The 16236-nt window shown below is 32.3% G+C and overlaps 1 protein-coding gene across 1 annotated transcript in view; it reads right to left on the bottom strand.

The window, feature by feature from the left end:
• Positions 1-6356: 6356 nt before the first annotated feature.
• The window catches only part of TECRL (trans-2,3-enoyl-CoA reductase like), a 61995-nt gene continuing 52115 nt past the window's right edge, over positions 6357-16236 (bottom strand). The window contains exons 6-12 of the mRNA XM_016202978.2: positions 15697-15802; positions 14225-14297; positions 13822-13865; positions 10632-10689; positions 8045-8130; positions 7463-7508; positions 6357-6484 (exon numbers count right to left, since the gene is read on the bottom strand). Of these exons, the coding sequence (XP_016058464.1) occupies positions 6357-6484; positions 7463-7508; positions 8045-8130; positions 10632-10689; positions 13822-13865; positions 14225-14297; positions 15697-15802 (541 nt within the window). The remainder of the gene's footprint in view (positions 6485-7462; positions 7509-8044; positions 8131-10631; positions 10690-13821; positions 13866-14224; positions 14298-15696; positions 15803-16236) is intronic.

The raw sequence follows: 16236 nt of genomic DNA, 5'->3' as shown, positions 1-16236 counted from the left end.
CTAACTAAATAATGATATTTTCATCTTTGAATTTAATTCAGTCAGGTATTTTTTGACCTGTGATTCACTGATATATATAGATATATTTTAGCATCCTTAAAAGTGTTGAGATTGTATGCACAATTGGGTATATGATATTTTTTTTCTGCTGGAAAAAGGTCTTTAAATACCAGTAGATTAAAAAATAGAACCTTGAACCAAAATGATCATTAATAGAAAAATGATTGTTGCTATAACATTAGGATTAAAAATATATTTTTTTTCTGTTTTTTTCTCACTTCCTTTAATAATAATAACAACAACAACAATATGTCTTGACTGTGGTAACTTAGACTCTAAAACTTTTATTTCTGGATGAAAAGCCTTTAAATTAGCATTTAAAGAAAATTTTCATATCGCATGCAGAAAACTATTGAGTAAGATTTAAAAGAAATGACAGTGGAACCCTGCCTTTCATTAAAATCAATAAATAACATATGTGACATATGAATATATTGTAAGCCAGAATTCTTCATTATGCTTCTAATAAGAACATGTGACCCTGTGACCTAGGACAGCTACAAGAAGTTCTTTTCAGGGTTGTCATGTAATCAAGCTTTTCAAAGGTCTGTGCCAAGGCACCAACTGTATTTTACTCTACGTCATTTGTAAAAGCCCAGACAAGTTTTGCTGGCTGCTTGATTGATTTTTGTTGTTTGGGTGGCTTTGTCCTTCAGAGTATTTTTAAACCACAAAATCAAGCCTTTAGAGCATGTTCATCTAGCAAATAGGTCTGAGTTAGGCTAGAAGAGACTAATAGGGCATATTTCCAATTATCTGTGTATAACATTGAAGTTAAAAATAAAGTAGAATTCAGTTTCAGAAGAAAGAATAAAATAGAAGACACTTAACTTCCTATATATTTAGTTTCATCATTTGCAAAATCTCTTCTAGCTTAAAAAGCTATGATTTAGTTTCAAGAAAGTCTGGTAAATGAAGCATAAAAACAATACTGCATTGATCAGTGTAATTGTTTGAATGAGATGTAATGAGTATCAGTGATTCCATCTCAGAAGAATCAAGCTATTCAACACCAAAAGTCCATTACAGGCATCAGCTACTCAGATATTTTCATTTCAGATACCAGGCAAATGAATTTGAGCAGAATCTGGGCATTTGTACTTGAATACACAAATAATGGTGGGGAGAGGGACTGGGGAGGGGAAGGGGATGGGGTGGAATGGGTCATTGGGGAGAAAAAGGGACATCTGTAATATTTTAAACAAAAATAAAATTAAAAAAAAAATTGTACAAGAAACACACCTAGTACTCTCACATTAATGAGCGAACAGCCCATTGCTTCCTCCAGCTTATTGAGTTGTCCTAAGAACAGTATTTGTTAAGTATTATAATTGGAAGGATAATCCACTTTCAGTGCCAAAGAACAAGAGGAACAATAGGCTCAAGTAGAGGTGTATCTGAAGTGAAATAAATATGTGAGGATATTAGAAGTGAGCAGCCCACCGGAAGGCCCTCACCAGAACCCGACCTTGCTAGCATCCTGATCTCTGACTTCCACCCTCCAGAACTGTGAGAAATAAATTTTTCTAAGGCACCCAGTCTTTTGCATTTTGTCATAGCAGCCTGAACTAACCGATGCACTGAAATTGTACCAGAGGGATTATTTCTCAGGCATCATACACGTAGTTATCCTTTCCAATAACAAATGAGAATAGATATAACAGGAGTTTTTTTTTTAGTTTACCTGTATTGAAAACAAATTACTCTTTAACTATTTTACTATTTTATATACTTTGTTTTAAAAAATAGCTGTTTCTTCCTGCCAACTGAATCTCCATACCTGTGATTAATTAGGGATGAATAGTTATATATACTTGTAAATGTTAAGACCCTGATTATAATTATTTGACACTGTTCAGCACTTACAACTCAATTAACATGTAGATTAAATTTTAAATTAAATGTAAGTGAAAATAATGCTCTGCCTTCTGGTAGTGGCAGGCTCTGAGCCTACTGAACAGAACAGTATGGGGCCACATTTCACAATTCAAAACTCAAAGGTGTTTGTCTAATCCGACTTTCACCAGCCTTCATGTTCATTCCTCTGTGTGTGTGTGTGCGTGTGTGTGTGTGCATACATGCACACAACTGTGTTTACACCAAAATGGCAAAACCATCAAGCTATGAGATCATCTTTAAAAACAAGCTGAATTGGCAACTTCTCTATAAAACTTTCCATAACTTGACTCACTCTTTTTCTCTTTTCTTCTGGCAGGTTCTGGTTGTTGTTTCTTTTAGACTCCCAAATGTAATTATTATATATTTTATTCTATTATACTCAGTATACTCTATTATAGCAGTTTATATACCATTTATCATATTATATACACTTATTCTCTTCCTGCCTTAATAGACAGTATGTTTTATCCATTTTTGAAGGTAATAATAAAGTCTTAACCATCCTTGTTTCTGCAGTGATGAACAATGACTTCAGGGGTTCAATCTATAGGTGACACAACTCTAAGAGTTAAACTTTAGGTTCCTTTCTATCAAGTAAGCATGTTGAATCTAACCCGGCCAGCGTGGCTCAGCGGTTGAGCACCGGCCTCTGGTCCAGATCGCGGTTCGCTTGCCAGTCAGGGCACACGCCCGGGCTGCAGGCTGGGTCCCTGGTAGCGGACGTGCAGGAGGCAGCCGATCGCCGACTCTCTCCCATCACTGATGTTTCTCTCTCTCTCTCCCTCTCCCTTCCTCTCTCTGAAATCAATAAAGATATATATATTTTAAAAGATGTTGAATCTAAAGTTGTGAATGTAAAATCAGTTTCTATTCTATAAGGAAAAAAATCCAGTTTTAAAACACTGACAACTAGAGTGTTATTTAGTAAGTACAGAAAATGGTCATTTCCTTTGCCTTGAACTTAATTCATGAAAAAACACTAAGTTTGGACACTTGCAATAAACTAATGGGAAATACTGAGCAAAGTAAGCAGTTTTATGTTCTGAAGGCTATAAAAACATATATCATGTGAGAGAGAAAATTTTAAATGTTGACATTGCTAGAGAGGGCATAGTGGATGATCACGTTGTTTCTACACTATTAGTTGTGCCTAGTGCTTTATAAAACATGATGCCAAGAAGCTTGCCGCAGGGAGGCACTGAAAACATTTTTCAGAACAGTTTTATTTCTCAGGACATCCAAATATCTTGTTGACATATACAATCTACAGATAATATATAACAAAGGAAAACATTATATTATCAAGAGAAAAGAAAGTAGAAAAAGGAGAAGAGTCATTTATGGGGTTCTTGAATAGATTTGATGGACCAATGGGCTGGTGTGTGGTGTTGTTTTTTTTACGTTCCACATATCAGTGAAGTCATACAGTATTTTTGTCTTTGTCTGTCTGACTCATTTCACTTAGAATAATGCCCTGTGTTTTATGTTTTGAAATATCTCTGAGCATTTTCCTCACATGTTTCTGTTCAGTAGCATTATAAAGCTACAGTTAAATAACAAAATCCCATTTAGCAGGGAACTTCTGCCTCTGGAAATGCTTTTGTACATTTCCACCCCCACCCCCCTCTGAAGGAAGCTAATTATAGGCTTCAGGATGCACCTGGGTGAAAACTAACTTTTAAGCAGCCTTTAAAATAGATGGGTTTTAATTATTATCATTATGCAAAAACTGTATAAATGCCTTTAATTGTACTTATAAAGTAACATTTGCTATAATCACCTCTAATATCTGGGAGCAACCAAAAGGTTTTTCTTTTTTTATTATTAAAATAAAAATAGAAGAAAACCTTATTATTGACTCACAGGTCATTTTATTTTATTTTATGAGCACAAATGTTATAATTGAACTACATCAAGTGCTAAAATTTAACATGTATTGAATAGTAGTTACTTTAAATATAAAATATCTTAAAATATGTTTAATTACTAGAAGATTAAATGTCAATGTACCAAATATTCAACTATAATATTGAATTTTACAATTTGATTAGGCTTAGATCAAAATGGGCATAACATTTTTATAGAGAAGATTGAACCTGCACATTTTAAAAATAATGTTTTACTTATTTGAAAATTATTTGATGCTACCATATTTTTCTTATCTTGTTAAAGAAATTATATAGTTTAAAATTGCTATGTGTGTCTGCAAATGAGTCAGAGAATAACTTTTCACACAACTTTTGCTAAAAGACAAATGCACTACAGGCCTATTTTTATCTGAACTTAGCCAAACAATTTTTGGAAAACACTTGCAAACAAACCAAAAACACCTTGAAAGCTGCAGCTTGAGGTAGAAAGGATGGAAGGAGTGGGGGGAGAGGAGGTTTGCTGTGATAACATAGGGTGGCGTGGCAGCTGATTCGACTTTATTTTTTCCCCTTCTCTAGCTACTTTGAATAAGAAAGTTGTGAAAAGATGTGTGAGAGAGAAAGATGTGGTATTTTACTAACACTGTTTGAAAATTTTTATTTAAGGCTAGTAAAAAGTATTATTTTAGACAATTATTTGTTAGGTTAAATGAGCTATAAGGTTTCTTTTTAATATTATATGTATCCAAAAATCTAGTAACAATCAGAAAATTCTGATGTTAGTTTATTGAATTGTGTATGGTTACCTATGGTCTCAAAATTAAATATCTACATTATTGACTACTATTCATAACAAACTCCAAATGGAAGGTGCAAAGCTATGTCTTGTCAGGAATCATAATACTTACTACATTAAGAGATTTGGAGGTTGAAGCTGAGATCTGTGATTATATCTTTGCACTCCTGCTGAAAACTATCCCCGGCTTTCGTTTGGAATAGTATACGTGTCACATCCATTCTGGCTGCATCAAAGATGTTCTAGTTCTGCAACTGTGTGCACCCTTCCTGGTTTGGCACCAGTCAGGATCCAGTTAAGAAAACAGAAATTACTCTTTGTCTTTTTACTAAGGGTTATTTATCACAGGTAGTTAATTACATAGATGTATTAGATGTATGTGGTTTAATACATTAGTGCTTCCTTTAGACTCTGCAGGATTCTATGCTATTTTGCTGACTGGATATTTGAGAGTTAGAGTTTGTTGATGTCTTTCCCTGCAATATTCTTTTTTTTTAATTTTTTTTTTATATCTTTATTGATTTCAGAGAGAGGAAAGGAGAGGGAGAGAGAGAGACAGAAACATCAATGATGAGAGAGTCACTGATCGAGCCCGCAACCCGGGCATGTGCCCTGACCGGGAATCGAACCCCGATCGCCTGGATCCTAGGTGGACACTCAACCGCTGAGCCACGCCCAGGGAATCATAACAATGTTTCAAAGGGTTGATTTGTTCATTCTTGAGTAATTGGCCACAAATTTCAATAATCCCCCACAGAATGCATATAGACTTACCTTTACCAAGGATATTTTGTCAAATACATATATAATATAAACTTTAACGAAGGTATTTTGTTATGTATATATCTATATCTACAGTATATACAGATATTGGAAAGGTCATAGAAATTAACCAATCTAAAGAATCCCAATTTTAAAATGATGAAAGTGAGAATATCTTCTAAATATTTAACTAATGTGTTCTTGATTTTTGCCATGTCAGCCTTTTCCTTGTCAAAATACATGGGCATATTCATATTCTTACAAACACACACACACACAAGGCTTGAGAGGACATCAGAGTTTTAAATGTAAAAGAAAAAATCTTTCATTCTATATCTCAAAAATTCTCCAATGAACTCTCTCTTCATCATTAAATATAATTCATTTGGAATGTATATATTTCAATATATATATAAATAAATATATGTTATATATTAAAGTGATTTAATAATGTTTAGAAAATATTTATTATAATTTTAGAATGATAGCATACAATGTATGTATTAGGAATAAATAAGATAAATGACTAATCACAAGTATTTCCATTTTAATATAGGAAAAATTTTCACACTAATTGAATTCCCAACATAAGACATTAGATACTTGTCAATAACATAGTGAACAATAAGGAAAAAATTTAATTATTATCAAAATAATATGTAAAATTCAAGTGATTTAAATGTCACAACTTTTAAAAATATTTACTCTAGAATTCAGATATTTTACTTGTCTTAAGCAAATAGTCTTATGGAATATTTAATGAAATAAGAAAATATTGTCCAAGGACCAATCTCTTGCAAATATCCTAGATGCTATTTTTCATCATTTATTTCTATAACTGCTGTTTTTCATTTACCTCAAATTTATTACTCTAAATTTAACTATATTTTACCAAACCATCCTTGACTGTCTGAATTAGCGAGATGATGTATATTTTTTCTATATATGAGATAAGATAATTTATTTTTTTCTTACAATATGAATGGAATCATTGCTGATTTTCTATGCATATAAGACTTGAATTTCTTCAGATAAATCTTATGTTTCTTTTGTGCCCACAAAGACATCTGGATACTCATCAGAAGTGTGAAAATTCCAACTAGAAGAAAAAAAAAAAAAATTATCCTTTCTTATTTCTGTGATGGATGTAGCAAGCTATATTAGAAAAAAAAAAAAACTGTCATATATTGCTCTTAAAGTATTTCTCAAATGTTTTCTATCAATTTTATTTACTCATATTAGTTGCCTAGCTTATATATGTTCAACCAATATTTATTGAATGGTTTCATAAGCATAGAAAGTAGATACCAGAGATCAAAATAAATCCACATTATTTATATTCCTTTGCCACAAAATACTACCAAATAAGGAAATTTTTATCTCTGAAATTTTCATTAATAATTTCCATATGTATATAATATACCTCTACACATATACACACAAATACATATGATAAACCACATTAATTATGATTCAAAATTTTTGTACAGTTGAACAAAAAATGGATGTAATGGATATAATAAATATCCCTTCTAATACATAAAATTTGGCTTCCTTGCATGTGTTAAAATGCCCAGCATTCAAGATTATACATTCATGCTCTCAGTCTTCCCTTCACAGATACTCATGGACAATTGGAGAGCACATATATGCTCTTCTTGTGCACATGCATAAGAGAGGGTTTCAAGTTAAATGCATTATTACCATTACTTTTTTTAAAAACTACATTTCCTGGCTTGGATTAGGCCACAATACACAGCAATACATAGTAAATAATGTGTGTGTGTGTGTGTGTGTATGTATATATATATATATATATACATACATATATTTTTTTTGACACTATTGCAGATGTCCCTATTGTCCCCTCTTTGCCCCCTTTCACCTAGCCCCCACCCACCTTCCCTCAAGCCACCACCATTATATTTTAAAACTGCTTAGAAATCCAGAATAAAAATAAAAATGAAAGCATAAATCCTTCTGCAAACATGACAAACTTTAGTACTATAACAACTGATTCTGAGAAATCACTTCTAAAAATACATTTACCTCCATTGTTAATAATCGTAGGTCTTACCTGGCAGTGTTTGTGTCATTACTGTGAAACTAATCCATGATCCAATCTGTTAGATTAAAACATAAATTAACATTTATTTATGAGTAATCTAGTAATTTGCTCACTTGTCACATTAAACAGGTAATTCAAAGCTTCAAAGACAGTAGTAGAAAAATTATTGATAGAAATAAATTTCCCCAAAATTTTTGTGTTAAATATGATTAAGTAATAAGAAATTCTATAAAACAGTATCATATTCATAAGAAAAATGGAAGACATCATTCCAAAAACTTTCATAAAAAATAAGATCTTACAGCATCTCAATACATTTTACATGAAGATTACAAAATTTTATTTAAATATAGATAAATATATGCACAAATATTTTTTTCCAGGGAAAATTGTGGTTGAAATGTTCCAATTTTCTATGCAAATAACTTGAATTTAAATACATATCATAATTTATATCTCTGACTATCCTGTATCTACAGATAGAACATATTTATTTTCATATATTAATCCATAACACAGGTAAATACAGAAATTCATGCATTTATTATATCATCAAATAAAGTTCAATTATTTACATACATAATAGCGTACCTCATAGGTATAGTTAGGACAGGAAACCAGGAAAAACATCCATGTGAAGGGGTTATAGCTTGGACTTGGAAAACAGGCATTGGTTCCTTTTAGAAAGGAGAGTAAAATGCCAATGATGCTACGTATTACAAATTTGAACACATATTTATTAGATAATTCTAAATTCCCTAGAACAACTATGCCACACGAAATGCCATCATATATTTATAGAAACCTATTTCACAAATTGCTCAGAAGAGAACCATTTTCAAATGCTATGACCTTTTGGCTCAAATAAAATAACTGTCATTTTCTGACCATGTCTATAGCTATGTGGCTGTAAAATTACAGAATACAGCATAATAATCAACTCTTTAAGAGTATAAATAAAACAGTATAAAATGTTACTGTGACTACCATAGTTGTGGCAGTGGCTTTGCCACTGAGATTAATAAGTGCATTTTAATGTTTGCATGCCTCCTCCTAGTCTCCTGTAATGTCAAAGAAGATAATTTTGGTTGAAATTATTAAATACCTCAAACCTCCCTTTCTATTGAATTAGTGAAAATCCAAAGGGAATTTTATAAGGATGTCATGTATGTAAGGAAATTGTAAAATTCTCTTGTAAGAGGATTACAGTGAATATCAGTGTAGTTAATATTCAGAAATAACACCTAACATTTCTGTTCAGCAGTCAAGATTGTTGTTTACCGCTCTCATTATCCTTAGCATATCGTCACTTGATTTTTGTTAGTTATTTTTCACCGTTCAAATTTTTTCAAGAAATATTTTAGATAACAAATTTATAATGATTTCAAGTTGAACTTTGAGACATGACATTTGTAAAAGTAAAGGTGAATTATAATATTACTGTTTATTCTCCATAGCAAGATTTAATCAGATAAACACATACACTAATCTCTTTAGTTAAAATTCTAAAGTGATAATGAAATGTCAGTATGTTTTCAAAGTTGTAATTATTGTTGAAATATCAAAGTAAAAATATATTAGGTTCTGTGCAGATTTCATGCACTGCTCATTTCAAGATAAGAGTAAATATGTATGCCATTTAATATTACAGATTTTTCTCGGTAACATTTATATAAACATCTTTGTGTAGTGCCCACATATACATCAAAAGAAATAAAATTGAGAAAACTGTCCATGTTGCAGTAACTGAATTTCAGAGGTGGAAGCTGCATACAAGATAATCTCGGTTAAAGCCTCTACTTTATGACTGATCAGCCTCTGGAAGTAGTGGATGATCAGGGGTCCACAATACAAATTTTTTCCAGAGGTAGTTTGTAGATTAAATAATCAATATGAGTAGTGACACAGAAATATGTATATAGATATCATCTCAAATGTACATAGCTGTTGTTAGTTGTAATTATTGTTAAGTTTAGCTATTACTAATTTAATTCATTTCAACCATATAGTTTCTCAACCTATACTTACTATTTATAATAGAGCTTCTACTAAATAAAAGTCTGAAGTTTTTTTACATTACAATGCCAGACCACCCAAATATTTCAAGCATAGAGTTTATTCCACAACTTCAGGGAGGACAGCTGACAGGCAACCTTCAACTCTTGACATGCCCCATGAAGGGAACAACCTCACCCAAGGTTACACTCACTTTTTGGTTTAGTCCTTTTTTTTAAAATTTATCTTTATTGTTGAAAGTATTACAGATGTCTCCCTTCCCCCCCCCCCATTTACCCCCTCTACTCCAATCCTGGCCCCCAGGCCTTCACTGTCTATGTCCATGGGTTATGTATAAATGCTTGTTCAATATTTGATCACTATGTCAAATTGACATCTCAATAGTACAACTTTGTCATTTCATCCCAGCTTTGTAATGCTCCACAGGTTCATCCGAGACTCTCTTTGATACTGTATTGTTCTCAATTTCCTACCCAAGCATGATTTCTTTCTTTCCATACATGAAATCACTCCCTGATACAACTCCTGACTGGTAATTTCCATCTCATCTGGAAATTCATCGAGGAACTTCACACTGCTTTACTTCTAAGTCATAATCACGTGTTTATTTTATCACATTTTAAAGTGAAATTTTTGTTTGAGGTGGGGGGGAGTGTGGGTGTGTACATATAAACTTTATTTTAGAGAAACCACTATTAAGGCATATGATTTAGCTCAAATATTTGGAAAACTTAGGCATTAAAGGTTAAGGATTGGGGCATATCTTAAATATTTTCAACTATTGCTATTTGCCACTCAGAAACGGTTTGTTTTTAATTATGTATAGTTTGTGTTCAATCTTATATTGGTTATACTAGCTTCAGGAGTATAATATAGTGATTCAACATTTTTATACCTTACAATGTGATCGCCGTGCTAATTCTAGTAATTATCTGTCACCATGTAAACTTATCACAATATTATTGAATATATTCCCCATCCCCTCCCTTCTGATAACCATTTCTTAGTTTCTGTTTCTGTGAATCTGTTTTTTCTTTGTTTTGTTGTTTTTTAGATCACATATATGTGAAACCATATAATATTTGTCTTCCTATTTAAGGCTTCTTAAAATAATAATTAACATAATTCATTCTAGAAAATATTAAAAGAAAAAGGGACTAACCTGTGTGATTGGGATGAGCCAATACTACATTGATGAAATGATTTCCAGCTTCACAAATCTGAAAAATATTTTATTTATGTTTTAGTGTGATATATCAAAATACATAAAAATGTATTCTGTGGATATATAACCATCCATGTAATATATTAATCCCAAAGATTCAATAGATATTTTATTACTCTGTGTAAGGAGAGGAAATTTTGCGTCATAACAATAAAATAAGTTGTTCATGGGTATATAGAATTAAAATAATGTCACATTGAGTTGGAAATTCTGAAGATATTCTTGACCGTTTGTTAAGTAGGTTCAAATTGCCTGATGAATCAAGTTGTGCTGATTATCTGCTTTGTACTTGTTACAAGGGGTACATTTTAATGTCATGAACAGACAAATCATGATGCTGAAGATAGACTTGACATGGGTTTATATATTCTAAATTTATTAATACAGTAGCAACCCTTCTACTGCAAGGTTGGTCGTTTGATTCCTAGCTGGTTTCAGGTCAGTTTAGAAAACCCTTTGTGAGCAGTGCTGTCCCACACAGACTCTGGCTACTTGTCCGTCACCTGGCCATTGCTCATGTACACTCCACTAGTTGCCCTTGTTAGGAGGCACTATGACCCTCTAAGAAGCTCAAGCCTCACCAGCATCTCCTGGGCCTAATGCTCCAAAACTGCAACATAAATTCTAGGAATGTAAGACCCTTTTCTTTGGCTGTCATATACGCCCTGTCCTATAATAGAGAAGATGCTCCTAGCCTGGTCTTCATATCTTTTGTTCATCTCTCAGTCCACACAGTTTTTAATACTTATTTTTCATCACTTACAGTGTCAAACACAGAATGGGATATATAATAAAAATATTTATTAATAAGAAAAGCTACCAACTGTATGCTAGAAAATATGGTTTTCCTTCTGGTAAAAAACATTTACTTTGTGATTATCAATATTTTATCTCATTCAGTCATCAAAATATTTCCTTCTTCCTACTTACCTCAACAGAACTAAATATTAAAAAATCAATCTTCTACCCATACGATGAACCATGAATAAAACAGCATTTTGGTTTCAGTTAGACCAGTATAGTAGCCTTATACTAATGTCATAACATCATTAGGTGCTCTTTCCCCAACGTAATCAGGAGTTAATAGTGCTGAAATGCTTATCTCATACATTCTGATGTGGGGAGGAAAAAACACCAACTTTGGCACACTTTGCTTCTCTCACTCATCTCATCCACAAAGACCAACTATGCACAAGCAGTTTCCCAGCCTTTCTGTGGTTTCCACAGCAGGGCCCCACTCTCCTCTGATTCAAAGCTGTGATTTATTTCTCCGAGCATCCTCTCCCCTAATCAAAAATATCTGTCCTATGCTCAAGGTTCTTCTCAGCTAAATGTTACAAGAGAAGGTGTGACTATTTGATAAGAGAATTATTTATTACTCTCAAAGAATATTTGCATTTTAATAAAAAATTTAACCTAAGTGAGCGGATAACAAATGATGAGACTAAAGACACAGAGGCAAAACCAGGGAGAAGAGTTATGTGCAGTACTTTACAAACTTATATGTTATCATCTACTCCTCCCATTTCCTACATTACTGAAGAGACAGTAAGAAAAAGAAGACAAAGTATTTTTTTGGTGAAATGTTTAATGTATAAAGAAATAACAAACCATAATTGCTTCTGGAGAGCAAAAATAAAGTTGAGAGGAAGAGTGGATAAAGGGAAGAGAATTGTTAGTTATAAAATAACAGAATATTAAAAATTATAAACTATATTTTGTTTTGCAATTGCAACTTTGGTGCTTTTATTTGTTGTTTTGAGTGGAGTTGGGTTCAGAGGATGAAGAGGGGACATAGAAATATGAAGAGGCGGGATCAGAGGGAGCCTCCACAGTGTATACAGCAGGAAGACCAACGTCTAAAAGTTGAGGGAAAGATATTCTGATGTCTTTATAAATTTGCCAATACTGTATTTGATTCTACTTGTTTGATTTTTTTTCTTGTAGATTTTGCAATAGCAGACGCATTTGAAGGAAAAGGTTATATTGAAAGGAAGAATTTACACAAAGGGAAAGGTAATGATGTAGTTCTCTTAATATAGTATAAACATTGCAAAACTCATCAAAATAAAAGATTTTCACAAAGTACTATTACCTAACTTTTGAACATATTAAGTATCCATTGTAAAGTGTTTTTATTTTGTGTTTATAATATTTGACTTAGTATATTAGAAAACTCAGAATAGCAACAGAAAGAAAACAGAGGGAGCGGAAAAGAAAATTATGGTTGTTAATGATTAACCAAATGAATGTGAACTAATCACACGTAAGCAATTAAGAATTAACTCCAATCATATTTAACAGGGTTCTAATAGATCATCTTCTCACCAGGTGATGATCTGGCTTTATACAACAGCAGAAGCAAAGCCAACTCTTTTTTTTTTTTGGCAGTTAGGTCAGTTTTTTTCGATTATAAGAGTGGGAATGATACTCCTTCCAATGCTCTATGCTCTTTAATGAAAGGCAGAGGCGCTTCATGAAATGTGGTTTTTGTGTAGTTATCTTTTTTCTTTTCATCTTTCTTTTTAATAAAAAAGAACCTTCTAACAAAGTACTAAACATAAACCAAGGGTGTGAGGCGGAGCCTCAAATACTTCGGTTAAGGTGCATTTTATATGTTACACCAAAACCTCATGTCTGAGGTTGAAATATTTAGTTATCACTTATCTCTGGTTAGAGAAACTTGTGCCCTCTGGGTCTGGTAGTTGGATTAAATGCCAAGCACAACAAAACACAGTTTGTTCTCCACAGCATGGAGTGGTGCACTGTTTCTGGATGTTCATGTGTTAGGCTTGTAAAACTTTTTGCTCTTAGATGTTTATAAGATGGTAAATTTGCAGACAATAGGAAGAATTGCTGAGTATAATTTTTTTCCCAAATCTTACTATATTTAAAATAATTCTAATTGTCCTTCATACATGAATAGAACATTTTGATTAAAAGATTTAGAGAACTAATGGCTTGATAATGAGAAGTTATTTGATTTACTTCATTTAGTACCATTATGTATATTATATAAAAATAGATCATATTATCTAACAGGCAAATACTCAAACATAATCTGTTTTGCATTTTTAACAACACCACAATTAGAGCATGACTAGCAAATAATATAAATGATACATACCAGAAAATTGATAGCAGATACTGTGATTTGCCTGTTTCCGTATGCTAGAAAGGAGAAAAAGATGTTATGCAAACACTCCTATTTTGGGTTGTCACATTATATACATAAATTCAGGCAAGGTTCATTGGGTCACTACCCTCTAATCAAAAGTACTATGTGTTATACATTGACCTTTTGAGATTATGCTTTTGCAGTCTAAAAGGATTTGAGATGGAAGGTAATACAGTGTCCTAACGTCATATTGCTCATGGTGGGGAAGTCAGAATTTACCAAAGTACTAACAGATATAATTATCTGATAGCTCGCCATCTGTATTAACAGTTCCATTTATTTCTTTTAGTTTTATGGCAGTGTGTATACATGCAATTTAGTATGGGGTTAGTTAAGAAGAAGCTCTACGTACATGGTGGTGTATACCGCGGGTGATTAATGTAGTAGGCAATCCAAGATGTGAATCCCCAGTAAAAGGCACAGCCCTACAAATAACCCAAAATAAAAGTCATATATATAATATTTATATCCCATCATTTTAAACCGTTCCATGCATTTATATGCCACACTGCAATAGATTTACATGAAAAATGGTACACATTTTCTAGCTGGATAAATGGAATGCTTCTTCACCCAGTACATTAGAATTTTAAAAGTACCTATTTAATAGCACTCAAGTAATGCATTCCTTTGCTCACCCTTATTAATATAAATGGGTATTGATGATATAGGGTAACAGTATATTTTGCAAAACTAATTTTGTCTATCTAGTAAGAAACATGAAGTAATAATAAATTATTTATTAGTTAAGATATATTAATACTCATTTCGCAACAGTAAATGAACAAAAGAATGGATTTTTTAACCATTAGTAGTAATGAATGTTGATTGATTAGAAAGGGTAATGAGCTAATTTTAGAAGTCCTAGGCTATGACTCTGATCTTGCCCTGTATAATAAAATTTAGTACTTTCTGTCAAAAGAGAAGCTAGTCTAAATGATTTCTGAGGTTTCTAAGAATTCTAGAATTCAGTGTTTCTTTACAATGACAGCAATAGAATCGCTGCCTTGTTCAAATTTTTAGAAAACAGCTATTTGAGGGGGAAAAAAGGAAGATTTTAGTAAGGACATATGGATATTGAAAATATATTTTAGTCCAACTGGGCGTGGCTCAGCGGTTGAGCATCAACCTAGGATCCAGGTGATCAGGGTTCGATTCCTGGTCGGGGCACATGCCCGGGTTGTGGGCTTGATCCCCAGTTGGGGGCGTGCAGGAGGCAGCCGGTCATCATTGATGTTTCTCTCTCTCTCTCTCTCTCTCTCTCTCTCTCCCTCTCCTTTCCTCTCTCTGAAATCAATAAAGATATATTTTATATATATATATATATATATATATATATATATATATATATATTTTAAATTGGAAAATAAATTTTAATTTGAATTGTGGCATGTTATCTAATGTATGTTTCCACTTTAATGTTTCAGAAAATTTTGTATTTTCTTGATAGTTATTTAATGGTTAATGACTGTTGCATTTACCATTTATTTGAAGAGCAGAGACATGATAAAAATGGGTGTAGTATCGTTATTTTAGTCACCCAAATGTATATTTATAAGAGGGTTCATGTATGAGCTTCTTCCTCTTCAAAGAATCTGAAATAATGCTAAGTATTTCCAAAATAAAAGGTTTCTATGTATTGTTACTGGTTCAAGGAAGCTCCAGGAAATGGAATTTCAGAACTGAATGTTTAAGATATGCTGATAAATGGAATACAAAAAACTAGGCTTGAGGAAAATAAACATGACTGAATTATTTTGCAGATTATTTGATACACAAAATATTTCAATATTAATTAAGATTATAAAACATAATAATTCCCACCTTTATCAAATTTTTCAAAGGTGTATGCCCTGCAGAAACTTTGTGAACAAACAAGGTTTCCAAAAGATATCGGATATAGTGCAAACAATGACAGAAGCAGGCCAAGCTGGAAAGAAAATAAAACATGAACACATTAAATTCCCTTCCAAAAATCTGGCTTTTTTAGTTCACTATGATATTCTGTATTAGAAAATATTGCTTCCAGTAATCAAAACACAGGTGTTTGTTTTAATACTTTTATTCTAGAAATTTAAAAAGTCTGTTTAATAATGAAAGTACTGTTACAGCACTCTAAAAATTTACTTCTGATGACACTAGAAATATGTTATGTACCCATCATTCACTATATGCTCACACCTGCTCCAGGAACAGATAAAAATATAATAATTGCAAATGTGCTCATCTCAAAATGACTGTAAATTAAAGCAGATCATTTATAAGTTTTAAAAATATCCAAAACCTACTTAGAATGCATTTGACATTTTATAATAATCAGAGTAACTTTTTCATTGTCTGCTTGTCCTTTAGCAAGTACCATAA

The sequence above is a fragment of the Miniopterus natalensis genome, chromosome 1, assembly GCF_054644295.1.
Source record: "Miniopterus natalensis isolate mMinNat1 chromosome 1, mMinNat1.hap1, whole genome shotgun sequence".
NCBI lineage: Eukaryota > Metazoa > Chordata > Mammalia > Chiroptera > Miniopteridae > Miniopterus > Miniopterus natalensis.
This window is presented reverse-complemented; position numbering and strand designations above follow the sequence as displayed.